At 40.1% G+C, this 26,232-nt stretch overlaps 1 protein-coding gene across 2 annotated transcripts; it reads right to left on the reverse strand.

Moving 5' to 3' along the window:
• Positions 1–4,122: 4,122 nt before the first annotated feature.
• On the reverse strand, positions 4,123–26,002 carry HSPH1 (heat shock protein family H (Hsp110) member 1). 2 transcript variants are annotated; one of them, XM_042867406.1, is made up of 18 exons: positions 25,872–26,002; positions 25,513–25,570; positions 22,294–22,434; positions 20,474–20,596; positions 19,247–19,346; positions 16,658–16,791; positions 15,938–16,182; positions 14,833–15,061; positions 13,878–13,984; positions 12,286–12,419; positions 10,310–10,515; positions 9,421–9,552; positions 8,549–8,686; positions 8,040–8,165; positions 6,999–7,106; positions 6,765–6,884; positions 5,522–5,683; positions 4,123–4,986 (listed from the first exon to the last, which is right to left on the reverse strand). In XM_042867406.1, exons 1-18 carry the CDS (start codon positions 25,976–25,978, stop codon positions 4,786–4,788), a joined length of 2,571 nt encoding a protein of 856 aa, XP_042723340.1. In that variant the 5' UTR covers positions 25,979–26,002; the 3' UTR covers positions 4,123–4,785. The 2 variants fall into 2 exon arrangements, with proteins under 2 accessions (XP_042723340.1, XP_042723341.1); XM_042867407.1 differs by lacking the exon at positions 9,421–9,552.
• Positions 26,003–26,232: the final 230 nt, after the last annotated feature.

The following is a 26,232-nucleotide window of genomic DNA, read 5'->3' on the forward strand; positions in this document are numbered from 1 at the left end:
CTGCCATTTGTTTTTCAGCAGGCTCTTGCTGCCTATGGAGCCTATGCAGCAGGGTTGACCTGCAAGCTTGCCTGCTGGTGCTGGCACACAGTAGTACACAAGGAGTGAAGCATTTTCTCTGCTACAGACACGCACCCCCTTTTCAGGTTTCTCAGACCTCTGAGATGTCTGTGGAGCAGCTGGGATGATGTGTATGATGCAATTTACACCCATTTAAACTGCCTGTAGATATGCTATGGGTGTCTTCCCACACAAACTGTTTGAGGCACTCTGTTCATGCGTGCCTGAGCAAACGTGATAAGAGAAAATAAGGATTTTTAGGAGAAAATAAGGATTTAAACAAGCATGGTTCTGCTCCTGATTTGTGGCTGTGTATAACATAACCAATCTAATCAAAAATCCCCTCCTTTTCTCCATGTTAATCGCTTCTCTTCTCTTACATGTTCTCACCAGCTCATCCTTGGTTATGCTGTGGCTTCTGGTCAGCACAGCCCAGTTAGTCCCTGCGTAGTATTTCAAGTAAAACAATTTAATGGCCCATTAGCTAAATGCTGACAAGCCTACCTGGGATGCAGTAGGAGGTAAGGACCAAGCAAAATCTCAGTATTATCTCAGCTCAAAGGGACTCCTGCATTTTAGTGCAAGCAATTTACTGACATGGTAAATAGCTCAAACTGTGTGAAACCTACTTTAATGCTTTGTGGCATTAAAACGTTCCTGATGCAGGGATGTTACTTAGGTTTCAGTTGCTGGGTTTTGTGTCTGACCCCACAGAAAGCACTGCCTCTTTGCAATGTCACTAAGGGAAATAATTTTTAGTGACATGCTTTTGTGCATCAAATTCAGTAATACAGATCTATCCTCTCTATTGCTGCAAATAAGGGTCACTGGCAAGAACATAAGAAAGCCACATCATAAACAGTCTTACACAGTGCAATCTGAATGGTGTGAATATCCACAATGCACACAGGCCCACAGACAGCAGCTTTTCAGTGGAAACATGGTTACCGAATTATCAGGTCTGCTCACTGCTATGGCCCAGAGGTCACTGAAAATGGTTACTTCTCAAATCTCAACAACTGACATTGCTGATACCATTTTTACTCTAGACTCACCCAGCTACATCTTGTCCTACCCGGAGGTTCAGTTCCTGGCAACAAGCAGAGGGTTTCAGCATAAGCCATAGATGCAAAACGTTCCCAGCCGCTTCACAGAGTAGACAGAGTAGAAAGGTTCACTTTCCGAACATCCCTTGGGAGAATCCCTTTCCATCTCATTTCTCTGCAGGTCAATCCCAAGATGAGAGTCTGTATTCTGAGGTCTATCTTTAAAGCCACCCATCAGAGCTGGCAGTCTGGCACAGCGGTGTGAGAGACAGGCAGCATGAGATAGTGGTGCTGTGCCACGGTTCCTGGCAGAAGCCTGGGCACCCACCTGCTGCTCTGCTGTGGTAGATTCACAGTGAAACACAGAGGTTGCTGCCTTGCAGGATGGGTTCTGTAAACCCTAAATTATTTTGAACTTTCTTACTTTCTCATAAGCGCCTTACTATCTGAGAAGGAAGAATATGGTCAATCAACACTTAAAATTGACTTCCTTCAGCTAGAAGGACTAGAGACCAGATTTTAAAACTTCTCAAAATCTGAAAATGAGATGTTTTCCTCTGGGAAGCTTCAGCCAGCCAAGTTGAACACCCCATTGTCCCCAATGAAATGCTGATGTAGTCCCAAAGACAGCCCATTCACCTGGTGCTAGGAGGAGTACCTTGGGGCTACAGGTCATCCACTCAGACCAGAGACCCAGTGTTTAGAGGAAACCAGTGCTTAACTTTCATGCACAGGCAGAGGTTCTACTTTGTGCAGAATAAACAAAACAAACACGAATACACCTCTGGTTGAACATCAACAGATTAATACAGAATCATAGAATGAATCACAGAATGGCTTGGGTTGGAAGGAACCTCAAGGATCATCAAACTCCAACCCCCCTGCCGTGGTAGGGTGGGGGGGGAGGTTACATCTGGTAAGGCAGGACCCATTATCTATGCAGTACATATATCTGCTATTCCAGAGAGATCATCTCACTTTGACTTCATCGTTTTTGTGAAGCACATCCATCTAGAAAGCAAGATCTGTTATTTACTGCTTCTTTCACTTTTGCAACAGAACATCTCACTGAAGGGAAGACCCCCTGATCAAGTGTTAAAAGAGTACATTGAACGCTATTAGCAATGCCAGAAGAGTAAAAACAGTTTTAACAGTTGTAAAGATTTTGTATAATAAGAAATTTTAGAGAATGGTATAGCAAGTAAATATGAGAAGGCATATACAAAAATATTCTATCAAAAGGTTTTCAAAACCCTTCTGTACAGCAATCAAGTTTCCTTCCTTCAGATGGGAAAAAAGATTCAGATCTCTGCGATCACTAGCAGGCTAAGGCCAATAAATCTCAGTGCCAATAAGATTAACCTGATCAGCTAGCTACTCCTTGCACTGCTGAGTGTTGTTTCAGTACCCTGCAGCATGAAAGAAACCAAACACCCTCACCTCCCTGTTGCTGATGCTGAGATGAAAAAGGAAACAAGTGGCTTTCACATGTTTCTGGTAAAAGATCAATTGGAAAGCAAGATATTCACTAAATTAGAGGAAGGGAGAAGCAGAATATTTAAATCACTGATTTCTGCCTTCATTATCTTTTTTTCCCTACTTCAGACTAAAGCAGAAACAGCAAGTATTTAAATAAGCCATTTTAATCATTAGGGATCAACCGCTATTAGCTGCTGTGAAACGTGTTCCAGAAATCTGTGAAAAAACACATTTGTCTGTTCTCAGTACAGACTCCTTTTATAAAGGTTCATTAGAAGAAAAATAGAGCAGTACCTTCTCTAGAGGTAACAGAACGCATGATAATTCACTCCAGGGCCAGCAAAGCTGCTTTTTGTAGATCCAGGACTCAGAGTTCTGACAGAATTCTATTTAAAATGTCTTCACAAAGCATTTCTCTGATCAGGCTGTTTCCTGCTGTGGCATCCTACTGGTTTTGCAATGAAAGTTCTGGTATCTTAATGCTGCCAGAGCAACACCTTCCATTTCAGCAAGTAATGAACTAGCAGGCAGGAGCCTGTTAACCCTTGATGCTACCATTACACTGGCATCAGCAACACACTTCATCTTCCACACTTAAAGCTGGATTTTGAAATCTGACTACGTTTTTCTTTAGCTTTAGCAAAAGGATGGGGAAGAACCTAAGCGTTCCATTACGTAAGCTACCTACTGTACACAACCATCCAGCAGATCCTTATAGGTTAAAGATGTGCAGATAAGAGAAGGCTGTAACAGGGACCTGTGTTTTGATAATGCAGTTGCTTATTATCTGTGCTGAAAATTGGTCACTACCAGGTGAAGCTGCAGCATTGCTCCTGTTCCTGGCTGTGATTAGTCCTAGGGTCCAGCTAACAGTCCTCACTACAAGAAAAACGCTAGACATGAGCAAGACTGGCTGGCTCTAGAAAGTACCAGTCGTGTCCTGTGCTTCTATTCCCTCCTTCAGTAGCTCCAGTTTAAGAACAGGCCTCCCTTCCTCCTTTAGCTCTGTTGCTGCAGATAAAATGCTCCTGCTACACAAAGTCTTTTCAAAACCTACATGATTAGTGACACTGACCTTTCAGCACCCAGTATCATGTACTTACACATGGAGTCTGTGCTCCAATACACCAATACAGGTAGCATCTTTGGAATATGATTCCAAAAATAAAAACCCTTACCTCCCAACTTCAGGTGCCTGATTCCTTAACACAGTTGAGTCTGAAGCAGGATCCTCTGTGAATCTGTGATTACAGTTTTTAACTATGCTTATCGGGTAACGCTTTCAACTCCCTGCATAACTGTTCCCAAGAACACAGAGCCATTTAGGCTGGAAAAGACCTTCAAGATCACCAAGTCCAACGCCAACACAACCTCACAAGTGCCATCACTAAGCCACGCCGTTTCTACACTAAGTGTTGCCTTCTTTTTTTTAGAACTTGTGCAGGAACAGTCACAGCCTTCATTATCTGTCATCAACAGTGGAAAGGACAACATGTCACAAGTACCAAAAAACAGCTAAATCCCACAAGCCAGGAAATACCAGTAAAATGAACTTTATTTTAAAGCCCATTAAAAGGCTTCACAATAACACTAACAGAAATAGCATTTCCTTCATTTTAAGCACCCCACATGAAAAATGTATTGTTTAGCAAGAGACGAAACGTAAGCGTTCCTGCATGCTGCTAACACATTCCATCATCTTATTATCTGATAAATGCTTTGGACTGCAATAATCAAAAACCTTCGAACAGAAAAATTTATTCTGCAAAGTCCTTACGAACGGGACAGACACTGGCTTTACTGACATACCCAATCAGATGTCCAGATGAAAGAAAACTACCTTGGCATCTACAAATGCCTACGAAGGTCTCAAATACAACCTTTTGAAGGAGCAGTATATTTCAGAGCAAGTGCTTCTCTTCATCTTTAGTGATGCAAATGGTTAAATACTGCACAGAAGCTTAGTAGGAACTCACAATTCCACAGGAATCTGAAAGTTACCAAGGCAATTTTCCTTTTAGGATAGTCATGACCAACACTATTACTATTCTTTCCTCCCATAACACAACATATTCCAGACAAGTTTTAAGAAAAAATATAAATAGTTCCCAAAACAATGCATTCCCAATCCCGTGATCATGTACGACAGCAAAAATATCTTCTGTCATGGGATGAAATAACTTGCTGCAAGTGCAGTGGTTTAGTCCAAGTCCATGCTAACAGTGTTTTGATCACCTGGATGACATTCACCATTTTGTTGAGGCATGTCTGAATTTTTGTCATCTTCTCCCATGTCTTCAGTTTTATAATCGCCCTGTTCATCTAATGGGTTTTCTTCCTTAGGAGAGTCAACTTTTGGTTTTGGTTGTGTCACAATGGGCTCACAGATATTGTTCAACTCCTGAAAGAGAGAGGAGAAAAAGACGTGGTCAGAACAAGTGTCAAGGACAAATAAGCTTCACTAACATCAAGAGTCCTATGCCTAAAATGTTGTTTCAACCTGCTTCTTCATTTCCTGAGTCCAAAGTGATGAGTACACACTGTATTCTGAAATAAACTGATCTACTTCCTGAAGTTCTGTAAGCAAAAAAAAATTTTTTTAATTAATATGTGGCTGTGGTGTTTTCCCTTAAGACCACCTTGTACTTTCCAATAAAAACTCCAACTGCCTTTCAATATTAAGGTGACTGAAAGACATGTAAAACACCAATAGCTCCACAGAATTGTAAACAGCATAGCACAGCTCCTCTGCTTTCTGCTGAACCTCATTTAGTTTACAGTTTCTTACCCCCCTCTAAGAATATTGGAAAAGTAAGATGAAATATGAAAAGGAGTTTAGAGAAGAAGCAAACCAAGTCAGTCTGGCTCTCATTTTTTTTTTTTTTTTTTTTTTTTTAAAGTAATAGCCTCTAAAATTAATTTCTTTTGATATTTACCTGAAGCTTTGCCTTGATTTCAAAGGAACGCACAGCTGGATCCTGATCTAAGCTCTTCTTAGCCTGTGCACTCACAGCATTGTTCATCCACTCTATCACTTCGCTCACACACTTCTCTACTTTCATCATTTCCATTTCATCAATATGGATGTATTTTTCATCCTGCACAAATAAACTTTTTGTATTAGTTGATAAAGTCACAAAGTTGCATGAAGTTCCTGACAAGAATATCCCAATTTATCATCATCTTTACTAACTTTCAAAATAAATGGTTAGGCAAAGACTGAATCTGTTACAGCAAAAGATAAGAGAATGCAAAAATTGGAGTAAGTTTTCTGTTGTCCAATATTTAAATAGGAAATAGTTCACAGAAGGAACACAGACTTCACAAAGAAGTCTCCAAATAACACAATATTCTTAGCAAGGTTGCTTAAAACACCTTTCAGAAGAGCATTCCTTTAGATGCCACACAAGCAGTCAATTGTTAACAGAAGAAGGACCTGCACTACAACATGACCTGTGACTTAGGCTGAGAATTCAGAAGATGGATTCAATGTACTTGAAATATCTAATATCACTGAATGCAGTATGTTTAAGATTGTAGCAGTACTGAACAGTTTCAAGTCATAACGATATTCTCATAACGCAGAGCTTCAAATAGATACGATTTTCTCTTGTGAGCCTCAATCTCAAACTAAGTAATTTTGAGTGTTTTGAGCTGCCCTATTAAAACACTGAAGCTGATACCCAAGGACTAAGTTTACCAAAAGCAGGCATGCTGATCTAGAAAGTCATCTTTAAACAACAGTGCCAAAAAAGAAACGTTCATAGAAGTGCTGAATGCTTTAGTGAATCCTGAGTTACTTTTACAGTAAAGCTTCTCATCACTGCACAATATCCAGTTCTTCTGGGACTAAGAATAGAAGAGCACACCTCTGAAGAAACTAGATCACCTTTTAAAAGGTCAAGAATTAAACCACACAGTCTGACCTTCTGCCTTTTTGTCAAGTAATTATTATTTTTTTTTTTTTTTTTGCTTGAAAACATCCAGAAGTATCAAGCAACTAAAGATACAATGCACTGTGTGAGGTTTTGTTGACTACTGGGAAGCATTTGTGGTGTTAAATTTGTGACCTCTATAACAGTAGAGTATAACTCAAATATGGAACCTCTGCCAGCTGGTAGGCCTCAATGAAACCCTACCTGGTATTAAGCAAAAAACAGGTTCTTTGAGGCTACTTACTTTGTTCCTGAATTCCCCAGCTATTGCAGCATAATACTGGAGCCTGTGTCCCAGTTCTTCTAATAGCTTTGGTCGCTCCTCTGCTTCTTGATAGCGCATTTCAATCGGGGTACCTAATTTCTAGAGAAAGCAATTTCTGTGTGTTATACATTTCATTAATATTCATCAACGTTGTTTCTTGTGGTGCATTGGAAAGTTTGCTATTTGGGTTGTTTTGCATGCTAATGCACCTACCTTTAAATCCTCTAGTTTGTCTACGTACACCTGCTTAGCTTCGTCCTCGCCTTCTTCATACAGCCAGCCTTCTGTCTCTGTTAGGAGTGCAGAGAAGCCTTGCAGATCCTATGTGTCAATACAATTCAACATGTCAAACATCAAAACACGCTACAATTGATCGTGCTTCTCTTTAGTAATAGGGTACTGGTAAATACAAGACAAATCACATTTCTGTTGCAGCTTTCACCTAATTAAATCAACTAACTCACATCAGATTTTAACTGGGAGACGTGCGTCTACAACATTGGCAGCATCAGTAACTACTTGCCTGGATCTAGACCAACACTCAGGCTATGGTTTTAATTCATGTTTTTAGTTATGAATACAACACAGCTTCCCTTGCTATTCACAATCTTTATTTAGAAGCAAAACAGGATTTTGCTGTAAAAGGAGTCAAGGGAGTCAAGTCCTCAGGGATATGCACTACTTGCTAAACCTGAGAACTTCAGTTCTGCATCAGTATCAGTCATAAGCTGGAAACAGGCTAAAGGCTGGGCTTGCTCAGCCTGGAGAAGAGGATGTGGGAGACCCCTCACTGCAACCTTTCGGTATTTAAACAGGAGGGAAATCAGCTTTTTGCACAGGTACATATGACAAAACAAAGAGGAATGGTTTTAAATTAAAGGGAGGGAAATTTATATTAGACATCAGGAAGTTGTTTTTGTTTGTTTTTAACTGATTGGTGAGGTGCTGGAACAGGCTGCCCAGCGAGACTGTGGATGCCCCAACCCCTGAGGTGATTAAGGCCAGGCTGGATGCCTTGGGCAGCCTGATCTAGTACCTTCTTACCTAGTGGCTGGCAACCTTTCCTATGGCACAGATATTAAAGCCTGATAATCCTTGAGGCCCATCCAATCCAAACCATTCTATGATCATATACAAATGAATCTTAATCTATTCCTGCTTCCATGACAAGTATATGATGAGAAAAGTTAGACTAAGGAATACAGAATAGTTATTATCAGTGTTTTCAGGGAAGCTCCTGAACCTATAACCTACCTTTTCACAAACAAATTTCTCATATGGTCCAGACAATTTGTCCCTGAACTCATATACATATTCTTCCACTGCATTCTTTGCATCATTTCTTTCTTTTTCCAGTTTGTCTTGCATAATCATCTTACCCTGTGTGATCATGTAAAACATTTAATTAACACTTATGTTCAAACAAGTATTCTGTAAAGCACAGCTGCTATAAAACACAGAAGCAATATGAGCTACAGCTTCTGGCATTCTCAAAGCTGCAGTGGACTCACCTGAGAAGATGGTGCATCATTTTCTAGATTCTTATTCTACAGATCAGTGCTCTGATGTTATTGTTATAAACAGCACTTCAGCACAGTGCTTATTAGCATTCATCAGTTACATGTTAAAGTTGGAGTACAAACCCACTCAATTAGTTGAGTCTACACTCTAGGTTTATATAAAAGATCAGAGGTTGCTCTGAAAAGCAGAGCAATTGTTAATAACTGCAATGAAAAAAAGCAGTCCAAACCACACTAACTCACCTCTGTTTCAATATACATATTGAGGAGATCTTTTCCTAACTGCCAAACCAAGTTAGCTTCAATAGGCAGTTCCACATTCTTCACTTTTATCTTGGGTTTTTTGGCTTCTGGAGGCTGATCGCCTTTCTTTTCACTTGTCTAAGTTGGAGAGAAGAAAAATAAGATACATTCCTGACTGACGAATTAACGCTATGATAGAAACATCCATAGGGAAGAACGGAGATGGTGTTCTTGGAGAATCCTCAACATGTACTTGCAAGGCACCTGTCCTCTCAAGGAAGTCCGCCTGCTATCCTAGTCTGGCTACAGTATTTCACAGACAGTAGTGAGCAACAGGAAGGACGTTCCCCAGATTTATCATTTGCAGGTTTTCCAGAAGCACCCATCTATAGCTTAGCGCTTCACTGGTGATGCTGACAGCACCGAGATTTTAATCTAAAACAGTTTCTCATCTTACACAGATCAAAGAGCAAGCTACTAGCAATATCACACAGGCACATATTCCACACATTGATTATCTCCCTTTCAGTTTATAAATTCTCGACTCAAGCTTCTCTCAGCAGACCTAATGACTTTGGCCTCTAACAGTTGTTGAATAGATTGGAAATATCTCCTTTCCAAACAAATTAGCTGTACAACTCCACATAAAGAGAGGCAAGGGTAGAGAGACTTGCATCTAGCAGGAATTCTGCAAAATTTTTTATGAAAATCACCACAAGATACACAGATTATTTTTGACAATTAAAAAAAGGTACAAAAGTAGGAAAAAGGGTTTTGAGTACCAAGTTCTTCACTTTTCTCCTGGAATGTTAACAATTTTAAATGCCACCATCAGAGTATAACAATTTCAACAGAGTTAAAGGGTCACTCACTTTCTTGACATCTGGGATTTTGTTTTCTTCAGAGGGAGGTTCTGATGAAGGGGGAGACTGTGACGTTTGCTGACCATCAGTTTGTACCTGGGACTGTGTTCCAGCCTCACTGTTCTCTTGCTGGTTATTTTTCTGAAATGAAAGCCCAGGCACAAAGGATGTAGAAGGCATGTGCACTGGAATTTATTCGAAGTTATAGGGCACCACTTCTGACACACAATACTGTACCAAGTGCCCTACAAAGCATTCTGTGCACACGCAAACACACACGCTTTAACTAACTCTGTAAGAGTGCTACCAGTGCCAGGCTGGCAGCACAATACTCGCGTGTGTGCATTCCACCACCTTCTTTTACAAAAAGTGGCTTTGAATTTATCAAGTCATAGCTTTTTAAGGTTTTTTTTCTTCTTAAAAAAAAAAAAAATTAACAAAATCCACCATAAAAGTGCTGCATTATTCCCCATTGCTCCCCTTTCCTTCCATGCTGTAGAAAAGGATCCAATTTTCCCTTTCACAAGGTTTCAGAAGTTCTCTAATGCAGAGCATTAGGCACAATTCTTTTTGAGACTGAGAGCATGGAGGACTCCCAGTCTAAATCAAGTTCTCCTACCTGGAACACTGATAATTATGACTGTAAGCAATCCCACCCTCAAGGAAACCCACCTACTGCCACATCACATGATGCCTGATAATTGATTTTGAAATCCACACAATTTTTCAACATAATATTTATTTTCTCCTTTTCTTACAAAGGTATCTTACTAATAACTATGCACACCTCAAAATTAACCTCATTTTGCTTCCTTAGAAGGTACTTCTCTTCCCAAGTATGTACCAGCAGAACAGTTTCATCAGTAAGGATATTTACACACAAGAAAGGCCAACTCACATCACTTGAATTTTCAGCAGGCATCTGGTCCTGAGTTTCCAATTCAGTCTCAACACCGACATCCTCACTATCTTCACTTTTAACTGGTTCTACCATGGATGCAGTGGACACGCTGAAAATGCCATGAGTATTGACACGGACCTTCACTTTAACTTTAGACTTCTCTCCATCTTTCTGAGCTGCCACATTCTGGATAACATACCTACCTGAAGTCAAAAGAATCTATATTCACTGTGTGTAATAGACTAGGTAACATTACAGGACAGTAACACTATGGGACAGGAGAAATACTACCTTCTTTGATACAAGCACTTTCTAAATATTTGACCCTGCTAATAATATATGTGCTAACTGCATGATTCCCATATTAAATGAACACTGTGAAAAACAAAAGGGATGTTATTGTTCTACCAATCTTAGCTTCTAAATAGTGATGGAAAATGTTGATTTTCATCAGAGAGCAGATTCTCCTGTCACTAGTAACACAGAATCAATACAAAAAGTAAAAGCTCACTCTCCCTATGCTCGTGGTATCTGTGATACTATAATGGGATGAACAAAAACTAGAAAGATTTTGCCTAATTGAAATATTGTGGTGCATGCCTTTTTAGTTGTCCAACAGAGGAACAGGACTTCTAAAGGTGTAATAAAATAATAATGCAGTTTTGCCTTTCAGCTTCTAACATCCATATAAAGCCTGCCATTACCTTTCACTCTAGGGAGAACATATGAAGAGTGGGATTTCTGATACTCATTTAAGAGCAGGTATGTTTTTCTGCTCACTGCATGGTTCTGTGTACATCATCACAACAGTGACCTGGAGACCACTCTGCTTCCCTGATATTCTCACAGGCTGGATACACACATGCTCACATGCACTGCTTCATCAGTAGATCTGATCTTCCTGCATATCAGCTTTTATCAGCTTACTCTATAGGCCAAAGAATATAATCCCCTGCTGGGTAAATCCAATCATACTGAAGTTGTGATCTGCCCTCATTCAGTAGTCTCATCAGAACTCCTGACTCACTCATATGAGCTACTAACACTGTTCTGAGCAAAGACTTAATTGGTGAGTAAGCTGAAGCCAATCAGATTTTCAAAATCCATGCTTAGTTTGCTGCACAGAAGTTAGCCATCTCATTCGTTAAAGCCATAGAAATTTAACTGGCACAAATTGCATTACTGGCCTTTAAAGGCAGAGTCAACATGAAAGCAAGTCTGCTGTTTCTGTGACTACAAAATATTGTGCTGGTTTCTAAGAAATGGAATTTGAACTTTGTGACTTGCTGTGAACCAACCACAGAATTCACTTCAACACAGGGAAAGTTAACTCATTTTTTCTGTTGATAACGGGTACAGGTGACTTCATAGCATATGACATAGAAGCTGAAGCACTGGTAAATCAGATTGCAATGTTTTAGACCTATGTATTCTCCCAGTCATCTCAAGAATATTTATTAAGTTCATCTTTAACACGGCAATTCCAGTGTAACTCTCATCCAGGTATACAGTTAACCAACAGAACAGCTACACCATGAAATGCCTACCTGGTCAATAAATCAAGGGTAAGACAAAAAGAAAAAACCAACAAAAACAAAACAGAAAATAAATCATTTTTTTAGTAAGAGATTTTATCATTGCTTCCACCACCCTAAAAATACTGAGGTCTAAGTGCATAAGGATGCTTTAGTAGAAAAGAAAACATGGTAAGAAGTTCTCTCACAAAAATAGTCTCAATCTAGTTGTGGCTGTACTGTTACAGTTCCTTTCATTTCATCACTGGACTAAAACAACTTTTGAAGCTAATCAAATTTGGATTTTGTCCATCTATGGAATGAGATATTTGTTAACAACTGAGTCCTCCAGAGACTGAAAGCTACAGTAGTATAAATACTATTATTACAGAATTGATTTAAGACCAACACTGATATTAAACAATGTAAGACAGCAATATTTCCAGCACAATTACTTACCAATTTTTGACTCTGGATAGGGGACTCCATTAGGATCAGAATAAAAAGCTTCTAACTCAAATGGACCTTTCCTATAGAAGGTAAGAACTTTGGAGAAAGGTGCTGCATGATTTCTGCTGAATACCTCATGAACCCTACAATTAGAAGAAAACATCACTTAGCAGAATATAGAATCACTCAGGTTGGAAAAGACCTTAAAGATCATCAAGTCCAATATTTGAGGTGAAAGACTGATTTAGCATCAGAAATCTTCAAAGAAGCATCACTACGCATTGGCATATTTGCCCTCTTTAAAAATTCAAAGAGGCTTTGCAACCATACCACATAGATAGAATTACTGCTCTGTCCTGTAATCAGAAAAAATCCTAATCCTATTTTGAGTCTCAGAAGAAAAGTTCAGGTTTAGGTGGCAACTGGTGACAGACCATCAGTAGACTTCCAGCATTTGTTTTTCCTTCCAAAGTTTAGGGCTACTGTTGAGTCTGGAATTGCATAACTGAAATTATGATTTGCACCCTTCCTCACTTAGCCTCAAAAAGCAAATTACAGCCCCATTATTACCTTACTCATTTACCTTCTGTGGCTCATTTGAAAACCCGACACCGGATTATTATTCATTCCTTGATATGACAAAGACAGCCAGCTTTAATTATGTTCTTTGTCTAAGTTCTGTCTACTGTTACATGCCTGTCTGATTCTAATTCATTCTAATTCCCAACTTTTTTTTTTTTTTAAAAAAAAAACAACAACTCCCCTAACTACAGAAAGTTATTGTATCCCATCTACAAATTCCGTGTGAGAAAACAAAAGCTTCACCTAAAACATGAACCCACAGTTTGCTCTTGTAAGCCTGCGAGGGAACAAATAGGTTCTGCATTTCCATGAGATTAAAGACAAAAGAAAAATTTGAGCTGCAAAGAGCTTGTAGGGAAAAACAAAAAAACACACACACACACAAAAAAAAAACCAGGATGAAAAGTCCCCCCAGCACTCCAGACTCTCCAAAAGAGAATTTCAGACCTTTCAACATCCTAGAAAGGAAGAACAACTTCTTTCATGCATATCACCACTAATAACATAGGTCAGAGTCTTGAGGTGCTGCAATTGCAAGGAATTACTCTTAAGAAGCCCTAAGAGTTAAATCCTTGCTTCTGTTTTCAGCCAGATAAACAGTATCCATGCAAGTACACAATGTTTACATAGCGTACAACCTTCCTGCTGAAATAAGAATCTGGGTAGATGTCAGCAGAAACTAGCAACAGAAAAGCCAAAGAAGTGGTACTGGTACTTCCGGAACTTTTCTTGTTCACTTTATATTTCAAAACCTACCAAACAGATAAGAGTAATGCAAGACAACATTTGTTGGCAATTCAAAGTTATCTTTAAATTATTTTTATGTGTAAGGGTAATTATGACTAAAATCTTTAAACTCATGCCTTTACAACAGAATCTCCACCACCAACCCTCTCTGCTACATGATCTACAGACTTTCTGCATCAGAATGCCAAGATCCTACTTTAAATGCAACCCAGAACATTGCCCTTGAACTGAAAGGTCAAATGCTTCAGAGAACAGCAGTTTGAGCTACCTACCCTTCAGTGTCCTCTGCTTCAGTGTTCCACAACAGAGAGATTGGGAATGGTGTAGCATCTGTCACAGAGAATTCTCTCACTTTAAAAGCTGGAGAAAGAATTGCACACTAGAAGAAAAAACACACACTTTGCAGTTGCTTAACTACTCTGGTACTTGTCCCCGTGAAATTTAAACATCCGTAAACAAGAAAATGAGAACTGCAGTGACTAAAGTAGGTGAACTGCTTGATTTCAGTGCAGTGTAATAAGAAAAGAACTATACAAATATGTTCATATTGCTTGGGTTAGCACAACTTTCAGCATTATTCTTACTGCAGCTTGTGAAAAAGGCAGCAGTCTAAAGGAACAGTGGAAATGTAAAAGAACAGAAGCTCTGCATTACTTAGCCCTGAAAGAAGCCTTTGCTTTTTATGTCTTGCTTCTTCCCCTGCAGACAACTGACTGCCAGTAATGGAAAGCAATTGGTGAAATAGGATAAAGAAAAGTAAGTGAAATAAAAGAATGCACAGAGCAGAAAAGATGAGCAAATGAGTGGTTTGCCTGTAAAATGCAGTTCATTATGATCTGTAAAAACACCTTACGGATGGCAAGGGGGAAGGGAATAAAGTTAGTTTCATACTGACGTTAGAATCATACTTGATACCAGAAAATGCAAATATGTAGTGTTTTTGGCTCTTCCTTCATACATACTCTTGCACACTTTGTTGATAAAAACACTCCCAGCTTGTCTGTGATTATTAAATTTCTCTCATCAAATGGTTTGTTCTTCTGAAGAGTTGGCTGCTTAAGAACACACCCAACAGTTGGCACAATGGCATTTTAAACTACTGCACCAAAGAAGAGTCTGATTAGAAGACTCAGTGAACATGTTCTTTTGAATGCCTTTAAGGGAGCACTTCAGCTGTTTCTAAGGAAATGTAATTCTTCAGTTTTTCAAGTGCTGCCAGTACCGTACCTGCAGAGCACAGCCTCTAGCTATGGCTTCATCTGCATTCAGTGTTGTACTGACATCTTTGCCAAAGAATTTAGCAATCCTCTCTTTGACAGCAGGAATGCGGGTTGCTCCTCCAACAATCTCTACAGCAGTCACATCTTCCACTTTCAGTTGTGTTTGTTCCATTAACGAAAGCAGAGGCATCTCTATCCTTTGCAGCAGGTCAGCACACAATTCTTCAAACTGGGACCTAAGGAAAGAAGTGTGTTAAACCAAACCTGCCCATTACACCACTAAGATTTCATGGTTTGTTTTTTTTTCCTTAACTGATTCTGACTGGGTTTGTTAACTACGCTGTAAGGCAAAAAGCCTTAAATCTAAGTCCCTGTGAGTAGGCTGAATTGACAGCAGGAGACAAGGCAGTACACGAACAGCTGCATACAGATTTTTCTATGCTGCTATCAGGGTAGCACAGTAACATAAAGGTCCTGTTTGGGTAGGTGTTGTGTGTATGACTCTCAGCACAGGTTACAGATTAGAGAAAGCACTCATACTCCCTTTACAAAGAAGTTACTTTACCTGTAAATAACGGGAAAACAACCAACCACATGACCCACTCAGAAATTAAAGGACTGACTAGAAATGAAGCTGTGCCTGTGAGTACATTCCAGGCATAAATAAGTCACCATGGTACCATTTCTGTCCTTTCTTTCCTAATACCCACGGTTCAGTAAGAGCAACAGGGGAAAAAAAAATAAGACGCAACAATTCAAGTTTTCTTTTAAGAACAGTAGGAGATTTAGGTTACCTAAAATATGCTGCAGACCTAAATATATGCAAGCCAACCTCCCTGCCCTGCTTTGCAGGCATCAACCTGTGATTTTAAAACTGTGCCATTCTACAGAAAGAAACCAAGGTTCCTATATACACATTATTACACTGAAACACTGCTCTGGTAGCTGAGCATTGTATCTTAGCTTTAGTGGTTGTATTTCTAAGTTGGAATAACTATTCAACACCTGCACTTAAGTGTAGCACAGTTAAGTCTCAATTGAAATGGAAATAAACACTTGGTTATGCAGGTGCTTGGGGGCCATATATCTTAAGTATCTCCCATAGTGCTCACCTGTTCATTTTTCCAGATACATCAGTGTCATTCATGAAACACTCAATGTTTAGGGGAATGTCTGTGCTATTTGAACTCATTAGTTTCTTCAGCTTCTCACACTCCTGATACAGACGAAGAAGAGCTCGAACTTTTGATTTTGGATCCAGTTTGTACTTTGCTTTTATTTCTGCACAAAAGTAGTCTACTAGCTTTCCATCAAAGTTCCTTCCACCTAGGAAAGGGTCAAATGCTGTGCCCAGTACCTGGTTTGAAAGAACAAAATTATTCAGTCTAACACTCAACAGAAACCAAATAGAACAGAACTCATCCAATATTGGCAAGCCTTTGTTTCAAAAAAAGGTGGGGGACAAGCCAGCCTACAATTCTATGCACAGTCTTAGTATTTAAATCAGCCACATCTGTAAAATCAGCCACATCTTCCATTCTACAATGGAAGTAACTCTAAGTAAGTAGGTGACAAACCTGAGCATTCACAATTTTAATCCATCCACTTCACTTGGATGATAGTAGTTGCACTGTATACCTTACACTGATGCATTGCAAAGCCATCTCCAGTCTTTATCTAAAACCATACTAATGATGGATACTGAAAAATCTATACCTTCTATCTCTTTGCCACTTTCTATGTATGAGATTATTTCAGGATTTTAAAAATAAGACAGGTTTAAAGGCTAGCTTAGTGTCTCAAAGCCTTTTAATTTCAATTAATCTTAGTACCTTTAGCTTACTCTTGTTGAACGCGCAGGCAGATACTTGAAATGCAGAATGTCCCATATCAACAAATATGACTATTCGTGGCTTCTCTTCAGGAGCTGGAAGGTCTTGTTTATAAATTCCATAATTCAGAGCCACTGCATAAGCAAATATCAGATATCAGTGTAATCTCTATTGAGTCTCCATCTGTATGCCAACATGTCCTGTAAACATTAAGCTATAGGATCAAGAGCAACCAGACAAAACCACATATGCAAAGTCTTACCCACATGGAAGGTTGGATCCATTAACACATTGTAGGATCAGAGAAGCAAAAAACCTTCCTCAGTCATGTATATGCTCTATCCCTAAACGTGTAAGCATATGAGACCAAGAATCGATTAACCTGTTTTAAATACTGATCTATTTCAATCCATCTGTTTCTTAACAGTTCACCTTTTAGCTTCTCATAGTAATCAAGGATGCAGCATTTGAATTTACAAAGTAATATCTCCCAGGCATGAAGATTATATATGAGAATGCTATGAATGGTCAGAAGAGGCTATAAAATAGAAGAATTTCAATCTATGCACAGTACCAGGCAGGGACAGATTGCAAAGAGTACAACAGAAGCTAATGTGGCATGCAAGCATATGGTGGTCATGACAGAGGAAGAACATTACCGGTTTTGCTGCAGAATTCTGATCTGTAGCAGTGGCAGAGGTAGGTAGGAGTTTGATGCAATAATTGAAGAAAAACTGAATAGAGTTTCATCTACACAGTTACGTAGGAAAGTCTCCAATTTTGACGTGAGATAGAATACACAAGAACATGCATTTGTACATGATGAAGAAATCCCAAGCTGGAGGTCAGGCTACTGGTCAGATTATCAGGCAAGAGAATTATAGCATTAGCAAAGGTGCTAAGGAAGGCAGGAAACACATGCTCTCAAGAGCAATGTATTATAGTCACAGCGACAGCCTTATATTAGGAAGGAGGAGCTGGCATCCCTGGTCACAACAAAACTAAACTACCTAGAACAAGGACAGCTGGATTCCCACTGAGTTTTGAGATTTATGGATTCTAGTATCTAGTGAAGTTCCCCTACAGCTGGTGCGGGGTCTGGAGCACAGGGCTTATGAGGAGCGGCTGAAGGAGCTGGGATTGTTCAGTCTGGAGAAGAGGAGGCTCAGGGGAGACCTCACTGCTCTCTATAACTATGTGAAGGGAGGTTGCAGTGAGCTGGGGGTCGGCCTCTTCTCTTGTGATAGAGCTAGAGGTGACAGGACGAGAGGGAATGGCTTCAAGCTGCGCCAGGCAAGATTCAGGCTGGATGTTAGGAAATACTACTTTTCTGAAAGAGTGGTCAGGCTCTGGAATGGGCTGCCCGGGAGGTGGTGGAGTCACCCACCCTGGAGGTGTTCAAGGAACGTTTGCACATCGTGTTGTGTGACAGAGTTTAGCGAGAACTATTGGTGATAGTTGGATGGTTGGACTCTGTGATCTTGTAGGTCTTTTCCAACCTTGGTGTTTCTGTGATTCTGTGAGTAGGACTTCAATAAATCACAGCAGACTTTGTCCTTCATTAGAAAAAAAAAAACAAGCAAAATTTTCTTCTCTACCATACCTCAGAATTCCTTCTCCACAGATATTATCAAAGATCATAATATTTAAAACTAGAAAAAGCTGAACAGTACTTATTAGCCTTACAAGGTAAGAACAAGAAAATGAGAAATACTGTGTTACACTATATAGGAAAGCTGCTGGTGCTGCTAAGGAAATGGAAGGTTTGCATTTCTGTGAACAGTTCATCCTGTTGGTACAGTTTCTAAAGATCTGTACTTTACCATACAGAATATTTATCTGAAAATTGTTCTAGAAAAACATCTTGAAGGTACCACCTTACCAATACATGTTAAAGCTACTTAAATCCTTAATAAGCAATTCACTTAAAGGCATGAATCCAGGTGGATTTCACAGAAAACCCTTCTCAATTTATCTGACTAATGTGGGAAGAAGAAAGTTGATTGTTCTCTGGTACAATTCTTACCCACCTTTTCTCTCAGGAAACAAATGCTAATCATTAAGCCATTTAAAAACATGGAAAAATGCCCTCTCCCCAGATGCCAACAAGATGCATGAAGACTTGGGACATGAACACTTGAATCAAGAGACCAAAAGCTCTTGGTTGACTAATATGTTTTTAGAGCCTTGAAAACATTAGCAAAGAAGATCAATTGTCCAATTTTTCATTTTAAAACCACAAATATACTGACAAAAACTCTGAAATTAAGTGCTAACAATTAATCAGCAAATTTCCTTTAAGAGTGCCAGGAATTGTCTTCTCTTCCAGGACATCTGGATACTAAGAGAACAAGTAGTCCAGGCACATGTTGTAATGCCAAAGTACTCAGGGAGATATCTACCACTAAGGCTTCATCTCTTGCACACTTTAAGATAGAAGACATTAAAAAAGACTAAAATAAAGAAGTGTTTAGAACACTTGTTTAATGTCCTATTTTTTTTTAAAGCCAGCCCAGTTTCCCAGAGTAACTAGGTGCATCTGCTACCAGTACATAAAATTTGAAGAAACTGCTGTTTTACAAAACCTACCAGCTGTCATGTCATTCATTAATCTAAGACAGTTTAATCCAACAATCTGAGCTGCATCCAGAACCGATCTCCTTTCAGCATCAGTGAAAAATGATGGAACCTGAAGAAAGCAGGTGAGAGTAGGAAGTTAGCTTCAGAATATGAGACTACACGCCATCTATTTGAAAATGCTCACACAAGTTGCATCTATTCCTCATGTTTAAGGACAACATTCACTGCAAGCACTTTGTTGAACCAAGACTAAATATTCTACTTAGTCAAGCTGAGATGGAATTAAATGAGCATCAGTTATACAATCATACACTAGAAAGACGCAAATGTTATTTGTACACAAATTGTTAGGAACATGAATTACTGCTGCAAAATATGAGACTGGTTTTTAAGGAGAAAGAGACACAGAATAACCTCAGGCACCACTGGTAGATATTTACCAGCCAAGAAAGCAAAATAAAAATGCAGTGCTGCAATAGACGTGTGAGAGACACAAAGACAACAACGAAAAAGTTAATTAATTATCTGCTTTGGACAAAATTACTTTGGAGAAGAATTAGCAAGAGGTTCTGGAGGATTATGCTGTTGAAAATCTGCTGCAGATCTCTATCAGCTGCTTTGGACAGTGACCTGTGATATCCCTGCAGACTGAAACTAAATCATTAGAGGACATTAACTTTTCAGATTACTGAGTGGATAAACTCCTTTAAGGATAACAAACTAAAATATTTCTAGATACAACACGAGGTAGACCTGTTCCAAGAGTCAGTGAATGCACAGAGGCAGACGCCATTTTATATTTAGGCTTTGCAATGTAATGGTTTTTCTTGTTCTGTGGTCATTTTCTCGTGCAGTCATAAATTGAAAAATGAACTGAAGTTAATTAATTTCAGCTGCCAGATGGCAAATTCTGACAAATAAAGGTATCTTTAACAAGTAATTTAAGTGTTTAGTCATGGCATAAAATTATAGAATGGTACATATCTGGATCCCAAAGGTGTTCTTTGTGCCAGAGTTCAGACATTTCCCAAGAAAATGAGCTCATGCAGTGGCTCAGAGACTGAAATATGGAAGTGGCCCCGGGATTTCTTTAAGTCAGGAGCTTTGAAGTTAGTTAGGATTAATCCTTTTCTAAGTGCTTATCTGGTGTTTCTATTCATGTACAGTGAAAAAGAACAAAATGTCCTCAATAGCTGAAGTTTAAGGACAGTGTTCCTGTGCACTACAATTACTTACAGAAATAACACAGTCAGTTACTGGCTTTTTCAGGTTACTCTCTGCAGTCTCCTTCAATTTTGTCAACAACATCGCTGAAATCTGTTCTACACTGAAGATGTGCTCCTCATCCATGTACATGACCTGGATAGAAAGAAGCAGGAAAAGTAATTCCATTATATCAATGAAAAGAATTACTTACAGTTAATACGTTTTTTGGTACACTGTTCACTAACACTCTTTGAACCTTGACATGCTTAATTTGTTCTACAGTGAACTAGAATTTACAATTTCATTTGCCACAGAAGCAATAATCCCATTTTGAAATTAAGCACTGAGAACCATATGAACACTATGGACAAAAGTAACAGCTGACAGTTTACAACTTTGAGTGACTGAGTCTGAAACACAAATAAGACGTAGGCATATAGCATTACGTCAAAGCCAGTTGAAATAGCCCATTTCGTAATTGCTATCAACTACAGAAAAGTCCAGAATTACCTGCTATTTTCCCCTGACATTTTTATAAGCCTGCTAAACATTAGCAGTCTCTCTAGAGGGAAAGCTCAAACTACAATACAGATTATGCACATAAGCCAACTAAAAAGATACAGCTCAGAAAAAGTTCATTCTCATACTGTTTCCTTACCAAAAAGGGATTTTTGAATCACCAGTTTTCTGTGTAATAGCATAAATGCCAATGAAGTGAAGGAACACATTAAAATCGATTCTTAAAAGAGTAACTGATTTTCATCCGCAACATTTCATCAGGGAAAAAAATAAAAAATCAGAGCACTTTTGTTTTAGAAGAAAAACTGTTCTCTAACCAATTGTATGACATATTGAATCGATTACATTTTATTTTTACAGCAGTTAAATTGGAAAAAACATGACCAAAAAAATCTACTAATTTGTTCTGCAAACAGACTAAGAACAAATAAAAGATAAGTAACACTCTTCACTCGCTACTAGACTTCACTTACAGTAAAGCACTCCTACATGCACTTGAATTTCTGTCTGGAACGCATCTGTTATCACCAGTCACAGTCAGCACAACAAAAGGCACCCCCTCTTTTATAAAGCTTGACTTCTCTGTAAATCCCTTCATTACCAAAGCCTGATCTATGCCTAAAATTTGATAAATCAGTTCAAAGTATGAGAAAAGCATCAAGACACACCCTAACTAAGCTAGGGTCGTCACTACTGAAGCAGCAACAAGTGAATTTCACAAGCTTGGATATCAGTATTTTTGGTACAGGTCTGTAAATGAATTAACACTAAGGACACCTCTCGTAGGAAATGCTGACACTGCATAAGCAAACTACTGGTAGTGTAAGCAGGACTGGATCTGGAGTAGTTGTACAAGACGGGCAATTACTGTTGCAAACATCCTAGAAGACACCAGACAGTGCTCTAAAAACATGTCACTTATTTACAATCAAGGTTCTAATTTAGAGTTCATGCTACTTACTAGGCAGTATGTAACCAGGTGATTAGACTGTTACAGAGCATTCCACACAGGAGTGACAAAAAGGTTAATACTTAAAAGCAAATCCACACAACCTCCAGATCATCCTTGACTGTAATGTTTGACCTGGATGCACAATTTGGCAACAGAGAAGCTCAGACTTCAGCAATTATTGCAAACAAATGTTAATTTGATATTTAGTATGCATGACTTAAAAATGGAAGCTGGCTATTTGCACAAGGGCTCCTCTTCAACAGAATGGTTAAGGAAAACCTTTAGGCTACTTAAATGGAGCCTGAATTTTCTTGAGTAAAAGCTGAAACAAACTTTTCTGTGTAACTAGAAAATTGAAAATATCATGTTCCAAGCATACCTTTACTCCAACTCCACCATTCTTCATAGGAACCAAATCATAACTCAACTTTTCCTTTTCCTTCTGAACGAACGGATCATTAAATGCACGGCCATGGAATCTCTTGAAGTTAGATACTGTGTTATGGGCATGAGTGATTTGCTGTAAAGAAATACAAGACATTTACAAATCTATCCTTCATCAACCTGCAGTGTTCAGTGTTGCCCTGTATGCCCCAAGCATCAGTCACTATTCAATAAAACCGCTCATTTACTTGTCACATTTGTTACTATAATACCTGTAATTACTATCTGGTATTTTATAACAGCTCATCACTACAAAAAAAATTGGGTAAGAGAGCTACATGTCACAGAAGAGTATACATTAAGTACAGGCAGCACTATATGAGCATCTCTAAAACCTCCAAGCAATCAGGTGAGTAATATCACAGAATGGCCTGGGTTGGAAGGGACCACAAGGATCATGAATCTCCAACCCCCCTGCCACATGCAGGGACATCAACCTCCACATTTAATACTAGACCAGGCTGCCCAGGGCCCCATCCAACCTGGCCCTGAACACTTCCAGGGACGGGGCATCCACAACCTCTCTGGGCAGCCTGTTCCAGCACCTCACCACTCTCTCTGTAAAGAGCTTCCCCTGGTATCCAACCTAAATCTTCCCTCCCTCAACTTCAAACCATTTGCCCTTGTCCTGCCATAATATGATTTACAGTGCCTACTACTTTACTCATCTAATCTAGATGTGATTCAACTAATTAAAAGCTTCTTTTTCAGGTGTTTGCCAGGCCTGTAACTAGCACTCAATTCACCAGTAACCTCATCACCCCCAAGGCTTCACTTGAAGCACCACAATGAGCACGCACACACATACACACACCTGAATCTAGTTATCGGCATTCTAATCTAGTTATTGGCATTAGACTTCCCATTCATTTCAATACTTTTTCCCTGAGCTACTCTTAAAGAGGGCGAGCTGCCTCCTTGTGCTCACCTAGCAGTCACTCCAGTTCTTTACACCAGACCAAAAGGCACAAACAGCAGAGAGAAGCATGACATTACTTTGGTACCAGTTAGCTTGAAGTATATACTGAACTGCAGCACAAGAACCCCACAGAACCAAATGATCAAAGAGAAACATTATTAGGACTGCAATGCAGAACAGAAAGCAGACAGCTAGGCTATCCTAAAAGAGGTACAACAAGTATCTCAAAGTAGAATGAAACCTATCTGTTGGAGAGAAGCTGTGGAAGTAACTTTAGGCAGGCACCAACAGATTAAATGGTATTAAGTCAAATGATGAACATACTGAGGAACAACATGGAAGCAAAAATAATTTTTACGTAGCTGGCAGAGAAGCACAAACACTCTGGTGGCTTTTACGGCCTAATTTAGAATAACACTCACAGTCTCTTCCAAGGAACAATCTTCAGATATTTTTAGAGTAATTGTATGCCATTAGATCTGCAGCACATTTCAATATCTTCCTGCTTAGTCACAATTAAGGAAGCAGAGAATTATGGTCTGTTAACTAATAAACTGCTCTCATCTCCAGGCTACCAGGGTTACCTAAGGAAATAGACTCTCTGAAGATATACTCCAGCAGCAGCTCTCCAGGTCTCGAAGGACATCGACCCTGAGTACGATCATAAGCTCCTGCATACAGTCACATTGTTGACTGGTGAGTTTTTCACTTTATAAAAAAGTTCTTAATAAGTAACTTCAAATGAAACGGATGGTTGTACTCCTTCATTTAAGCATCTGCTACACTCTAAGGCACAGAAAACATAACTCAAGTTTTTCCACGTGAAGGAACTTCCACATCCAAGAAAGAAACAATGTGCCTGACGGGCAGTCAGCCAAAATGAACTGCCTCAGCAAGAGGAACAAATGCTCTGCATCTTTTAGCATTTAATGTACCACATGCTTTTCTTTTCTTGCAAAAACCATTCAGTTTCAACTGGTAGACAACCAAGCACAGAAGATGTAATATATCCACATAACCTAATGGTTGCTTCAAGTCATCTGAACTCACTGGCATTCATCCCAAACACAGTCCTTTAAACACAATTTCATACGTCACAATCTTTTTTCCTTTCAGCGTGCTTCAAGTTCTAGCATTTCATCAGCAAACAATACTAAGATACTCTCAAGAGCTTCCACATAGGATTTAGATCACTTCTATTTTGATAAATAACTCATTTTTGCACACAAGTGAATGTTGTTAGTTTCTGAATAAAAGCACATAGTAAGAAAACAAAAGAGATGCGAAAATGAAGTTTCTCTAAAGAAGGAACACAAATGCATGTAATGACTGTACTACTTCAAATATTAACCTTGAACCGAAGGAGTACATGTATTTGTGAATGTGTAAGCTATTCATATTCCCTCAGCTTCCAAAACTAAGGGAACTGTTACAGAGAAGGAAGTCTCTTCCAATGCGCTCTCCATGGAAACACACTGCAGTCCTTTCACCACAGATCTGCACAGCCCAGCAGAGCTGCAGGCTCCTCAGTCCCTTACCAGCTGTGGTTATGCAACAGATACAAGGCTTGACAATACCTGAGGATTTGTTTAACATCTATATTTAGCTATTCTGAAATGCTAAGAGGAGAGCTTAATTCTTGCGCATGAAAATACTACTTCAGTGAAGAAAACACTCAATGTTTCTTTATGTACCTATCAAACTGCTCAAGCAATAAAACCAAGTTATTTATACTATAAATGTTAAGCTTTTGAAAAATACACAGGCATTTATCTTCCAGCAAAAGCAAAGGCAGTGAGGTAGCTACACTGCTTTAGGAAACCTCAACTAACATTTCTCTTTCCCATCTAATTTTAAGCACCTCTACACAGCATTCAAACATTTTCCTTCAGATGCAGGAGAAAGCTATGGAGAAGCACCAAGAACACAAACCCGATGTTTAGGCCATCAAGAAAGGAGCGTGTTCTACTGGAAAATATCACCATTAAAGAAACAGCGAGCAGGGAAGTTCCAGCAGAACCACCCGCGTTCCTCCGAAAGCAGCGCAGCACTACAGCACATCATTTTTCTACCGTACAACACCCCGAGTTCAAAAGGACCCGTAGGGATCCTCCGACAGGTGTACCAACAACAGTTACCCGTTCCAACTCCAGCCCAGCGGCTCTCCACGCACCCCCGGCACCTGAGCCGCCGGGCCATCAGCCTCCCAATCACAGCCACCTATAAGGAACCCACCTGGTTTTTGGCCGAGACGCCGATAGCTCTGTTTTTGGAGCCGAACGAGACCACCGACCTGCAAAGCACAAGGGACTGCTGAGCGCGGCGTTGACGGCAGACTGCCCGCGTTCCAGCGGTGGCGGAGCTCCACCATCCCCCCCTCCAGCCCCGTTACCCTCCGCACAGCGTGGCCGTCCCGCTGGTACCGCCGCTCTCGGCCCCGAACTCCGAGCGGCAGACGCCCAGTTTCCATCCAAACCGCCCCGCTTCCGAGCTGCCTTTATTAAAGCCAGCTAAGTAATTTGAACGGCCGCACACCCCGAACCACGGAAAGGCGGCGGCCCCCCCGGAGCTCCCGCCCCGGTCCCCTCACTCACGGCGTGCAGCGGTCGCTGAACTCGTTGGCCACCGTCTCGATGCCGCCGGCCCGCGCCACTGCAATGTAGCAGCTCTGGAAACCCAAATCAAAGCCCACCACGGCCATGGCCGCCCCACCGCCGCGAACAGGCCCCCCCCCACCCGACCCACTGCCGGCACCACCGCCCCGGTCCCGCTGCCGGCGGATGGGCGCGCAGAGGCGGGCAGCCGGCGCCGCCGCTTTAAATATGACAATGAGGCGAAGTTTCCAGAAACTGCGGCAACCACTCACCGGCTCCACGTGCGGCTTCCGCTTCCGCCTTCGGCAGCGTTCTCGAACAATTCCGACCAATCAGCGGCGCCGGGGCCCCGTGACGTCAG

This window comes from Lagopus leucura, unplaced genomic scaffold, assembly GCF_019238085.1.
Source record: "Lagopus leucura isolate 7727_CA_CO unplaced genomic scaffold, USGS_WTPT01 Super-Scaffold_100001, whole genome shotgun sequence".
NCBI classification, from domain to species: Eukaryota; Metazoa; Chordata; class Aves; order Galliformes; family Phasianidae; genus Lagopus; species Lagopus leucura.